The following is a 5,469-nucleotide window of genomic DNA, read 5'->3' on the forward strand; positions in this document are numbered from 1 at the left end:
AACGACAATGTGTGATATCAATTAATATTTTAATTGAGATAAGAGCTTTCAACTCTAATCTTTAGACCATTAAAAACAGCTAAGATATTAAAACTTTTTGCAAGACTGGTATGATCTATTTACTATTATATCGTTTTAATTATAAATTTTCTCGATTACTGTCAGACAATCAAAATCTATCGACAACAGATTCTAGAGAATGGCAAAAAAATTTGTAGGATCTAGTAAAAATCATGTCAAAATTTGTTAAAAGCAGATTAATGATAAAAAATCAAGCTGACTGGTGAATATTTATACAGTACATTCTTATTTTCATTGTAAATCAAGATATCATAAATCAAATTTATCCCAGAGAAATGATTCATCAAATTGATATCGAGTCGACATCAATACAAATATAATATCGACAATACGATGTCAATTATACGATGTGTCGATTCGATAATCTTGTTGAGTTAACATCTTAAAAATATTAACATCTTAAAAATATTGAATATCTTGAAATAAAAACGAACTATATACGAAACTGACCTTTGACATATTTGTTACATAATTTGTCACGGATCGGTAGAAATAGAACTGTATAAAAGACATTCGCAACAAATACAATTATCCATGAATCTGTCTTTAAACATTTATTCATAATGTTAGTGAAAACTGATCGGTTCAATCACGTTTTACATTACTTATTATAGGATTCTTGCTATTATAGTTGTCACTGTTAATCTATCACGGCGCGTATGTGCTAATATATTGAGGTAGCAAGCCGTTATTTTGATATCGATAGTTAGTCATTTTAAATTATTGACGTCTATTATTCATGTGACCTATTTAAGATGTAATAATGACATCATTTATTTATAACGTCTTTACAATGTTTTTCATACTTAACGACGTCGAATAAATGATCAATTGTCGACGTACTAGTAACATAATTATATAGTAATCAATTAATAACTTCTTACATTTATTCTGTTAATAACGCGAAAATAATGATATATATATTTTTTATGTCATTGACAGTTTATGACATTGTGCGAGTGATAAGAAATATAAGAATTTACGTCGTTTTTACGATGTTTAGACATCAAGAAATTTATTATTTTTAAAATAAAATAAAAATCACAAAAATAATTGAATTTATTAGAATTTATTAGAATATTTAACCTAGCAAATTTGTTCATTTTTATAATTTTCACTTCGTCGCAGGAACGTATAGATTCGTCATAAGAATAATTAATGACGTCAAATGAATGACATCTTGCAACCGTCAATAACGAAAAAAATGATATTTTGATGTCGACTTATGACATTGTGTACCTATGGCAAATCTACGTCATTTTTACGATGTTTGGACATCACTTTAAACGTCACATTCGTCATAAGAATGACTAATTAATGTTAAATAAACATCTTGCTTGCTATCTAAGTAATTATCAATACTTCTTATGAAAAGCAAATTATCGAATCAATACATGTCGATAGACTGTTAATTAATGTACGATAAAAATATTTAATCTGTCGCGTCCTGGGAACATTTGTTGTAGGAAAAAAATGTGATTTTAATTATTCCGATTTTTAAACAAAATAAATAAAACTACTTTCAATTAGGAAATTGCAATATTATATTGTCTTCTGGGATCAATTTGACATGTCAGTACACGTAGCATACGATTATGAGTACAAGTTCTTTTTAATCGAAGATAATTTAGAATCTAGATAAGTGGTACATTTAATATATGCGACTCTTATTTATTATATTTAGTAAAAATACTATTCTGCGAATGCAATGGTTTCATTAGAACGACTAGTTGCGCAGGCAACTGTGATATAGTAGCATAATAATTCTGTTTTTTAAACAGAAACTTCATACTTTTTAACATGTATATATAACTTTTTTTAATGTTTATTGTAATATTATACAAATTTATGATGGAAATATTAATCCCAGGAACATTCCTGCAAATTTCCTCTATCAAGTTTCATTGTACTTCATATAGCATTCATTGACAGTATTTATTAAGTCAGATATAGCGATTCGCTGCGAGTACTCGTAATATTGAAGTTCGTCGGGATATACTTCGTAGTCTTTAATGACTACAAAGAATAGAATCGAGACTGGAAAAATATGTAAGCGTGCTATAACGATCAATATACGACAATATTATAGCATTGAAAGACGCACAACTCGAGCTGCCAAATAACTATTGTTATTCTTCAGGTCTAAATGTAATTGTTATATACAATTTTAAATTCGCGCGCATATTGTAGATAACTAGTATAATCTTATTTAAATTGCATATGTATAAATGATTATCCTTCAATAAAGACAAACTGTAGTAAATGCATTTTTTATTCGATATTTTGCATCGATTCATTGTATTCTTTGATATATTATACTTCGACTGCACGAGGAATGATGAACGGGATAAATAATGAAGGAATATTTAATGCAGGAAATGATTTACAATGATGCAATATATATTTATAACAGAAATATACAACAAATCCCCGAGCTACGTCCAGCTCAGTCCGACCAGTAGGTCCGACATAATGCGGCAGTAATATTTATGGTTTTGGCGATTCCGAGTGTTGGTCCGTTTTATATTCTGCCTTGAATTTTTTCTTGTGTTCTGCTGCACATTTATTTGACTGTACTGGCTACAACACGATTAAAGGCGATTACGAAAAGTATACATGTCGCCGTAAGAACGAGAAACAAAATCTATTAAATACTACTCTTTACGCGATAAGAGCACCTCGCCAAAAACAAAAGCAAGAGAGATCAGTACGATATACTTGAGATTAATCGTGAGCGGTAACCTACTCATAGCTTTGCCCGCAGGCTGCACCATGTGTGCATGTAAAAAGAAAACAGACAAGATATTTCAAATACAAACACAGATATAATTATATATTAAATAGTTTATTTCTTCAATTTCAAAAAATGACATTGCATTTCAGATACATTACTCACCTCTACTGATTGAAGCTTGAATGATAATGCCTTCACGTAGCCTAATTTGCTCAAATATCGAATAGCCATTGTCGTTCCTCCTGTTATATTTTAGTATTAATATTTAAGATATAATGCGCAAATTATCTATTACACACATAAAATATTAAAATTACAAACCAACAGTAATAGTATATCTGATTGGGGTAAATATCTTATAAAGAGCATAAGTAATGGCCAAGTCACCAGCACTTGAATTACGCACTAAATCTATGTATTTCTCGCTAAAATTCATATATTCCAACAACTGGACTATATCCACACCACTAAAAATATATAATTTTTATGCTGATTAATTGCCAAACTCAAACAATAGTGATATGTTAATTCCATTAATACGTACTTCCTAACAGCAGTATAGAATATAGCTATCCATCCTATAGAAGTAATCACATGCACAGGTATTAACACATGCCAGTAATCTTTAGTCATTTGTTTCATTTTTTGAAATACTGTCAGTTTTTGTTCTGTTTGAGGTTTTTGGCAATTACCATCAGAACTTTGTTTAAGGTCCGAATAATATGCCAGGGTAATACCATTTTTGTTAATCTCTTGTTTCAATGATTTTTGATAAACAAATATATTATTTACAAGGCCTAAAGAATTATACGACGCGGCCTTATAACAATATCTTTCTGCAAGTGAAATATAAGCTTGATAATCCATATTGAATCTACTGAACTTCATCATGTTCATGTTTGAACACTTACTAGGAAATGCTGACTTCCAACGTGTATTGACACGACATGTGCAACATGCTGACAATGGAAGATATTTTGTTAACAATATTGAAGCATTACCTAATTCAACACTAAGTCTCAGTCCACGAGCGAAAAATACATCCATGTTCGAAAAACGCCGCTCCTTTTCCTAACCAAAAATTATAATAACCTTATACCCTTCGCGAAATGCATGTGTGATAAGAATTCGACAAATATGAGTATTGAAAACTTATGAGAGTTTTACAATTGTGCTCGTTTACGATTTTGATTGTAATATTCAAATGATTACAGTCACCACAAAACTTCCATACCTTGACATATCATATCACACCACACTCTACATTGAACAATGAACTCGATTCTCGAATGATGAAACCAGACGGCAGACTAGACGTCAATATTGTCAATATCAGTAGTGACATCTGTGGTTCAGAAATTGCTGTATAACCGTATAACTGAAATAACTGCATAAACCTACTGTAGTAAATAACAAATTTTGAATCAGACAAGATATTTCTTAAAGATTTTTGGATACCGAAAACGAAGTTTTGCGTGATGGTTGGTGAAATAAATTGCCTTTCTTCTCAAGAAGCAATTTTTTAATGTTCTTAATTAGATGATGACATATTTTAATAATTGTATCTTTTTAGATAAGATATAATTTCGAAAAATATTGTTTCAACAATTTATTCTATTATTAACTGTTAATAAATTCCTAATTAATTGTTACTCTTTCTAAAAATATAATCTTTTTAAAACACATTTCCTCTGATTAAATACTTTTTATCACTTTTTATCACACTCACGATTCAATCGGTTCAATTTTTGCGAATTTTTCCAATGAAATTTTTGTTAATCATACGAGTTAATTGAAAAGAAATGTATTATTTTTTTTATTTTTTATTTATATTTATCTTTGTCTGACTTCGAAATATAAATTTCACACATTTTGAGCTGAACAATACGCATTCAGTTCAGAGATATAGCATGACGAAATTGCTGAGTTCCGCAGACCCTGGTGTGGCCAAAAAGATAGCAAAAAATAACATTGGCAAGCTAGAGTTAAAAATCTAAAGGAAGATTACAGAAATTCTGAGGCTATTTTAGACATAAATTAAATAGCTGATTAGTATATAAATATTTGAATTTATCTGAATCCATGAAAAAGAATACAACGAAGTAAATAATAAATTGATATAATTACGTGCACGTTGAGCACGTAAATATTCACAAGAAAGAAGCAATCGGTGAACAGGTTGCATTCCAAATCCACCGAAGAAAGTGTTGTAACTTTTTAGCTAATGAGTATACATACATCTTACATATAATTTTTAAAAATTTCTGCCAAATTTAAAAAGCTAAAAGAGAAGGAAGTAGAAAAAGGGATACTATGTTCTAAGAAAAATAGATATCTATAAATAAAAATAGAAATAAAAAAAATTGGTGCAACAAAATATGTATATATTATCAATGAATAATATTAAAGATTATTGTTTTTTTTTTAGGAGTTAATGTAATTTAAAGTTCTTCTTGAAAAATATCGCAGTTAGAGTAAAAAAATAATAATTAAATTAAACAAAGATGATAAAAATATACCATATCTCATAAACATCAGAATCTTTTTACAAACTATTTTTTATAATACATACATAATTAGTTAAGCTAAAATAACTTCTTCCTTTCTATAATATATATAAAAAGATTTTATATATATAAAGATTTTAAATCACT

The 5,469-nt window shown here is 28.7% G+C and overlaps 1 protein-coding gene across 1 annotated transcript in view; it reads right to left on the bottom strand.

Annotated features, from left to right (window-relative positions):
• Window positions 1-2,462: 2,462 nt before the first annotated feature.
• Window positions 2,463-5,469, bottom strand: part of LOC108689042 (angiotensin-converting enzyme-like) — a 6,198-nt gene continuing 3,191 nt past the window's right edge. Inside the window, exons 12-15 of the mRNA XM_018195641.1 lie at window positions 3,360-3,651; window positions 3,137-3,282; window positions 2,978-3,057; window positions 2,463-2,661 (exon numbers count right to left, since the gene is read on the bottom strand). Coding sequence (XP_018051130.1) covers window positions 2,569-2,661; window positions 2,978-3,057; window positions 3,137-3,282; window positions 3,360-3,651 — 611 coding nt within the window. The 3' untranslated portion in view covers window positions 2,463-2,568. The remainder of the gene's footprint in view (window positions 2,662-2,977; window positions 3,058-3,136; window positions 3,283-3,359; window positions 3,652-5,469) is intronic.

Source organism: Atta colombica, unplaced genomic scaffold, assembly GCF_001594045.1.
Source record: "Atta colombica isolate Treedump-2 unplaced genomic scaffold, Acol1.0 scaffold254, whole genome shotgun sequence".
NCBI lineage: Eukaryota > Metazoa > Arthropoda > Insecta > Hymenoptera > Formicidae > Atta > Atta colombica.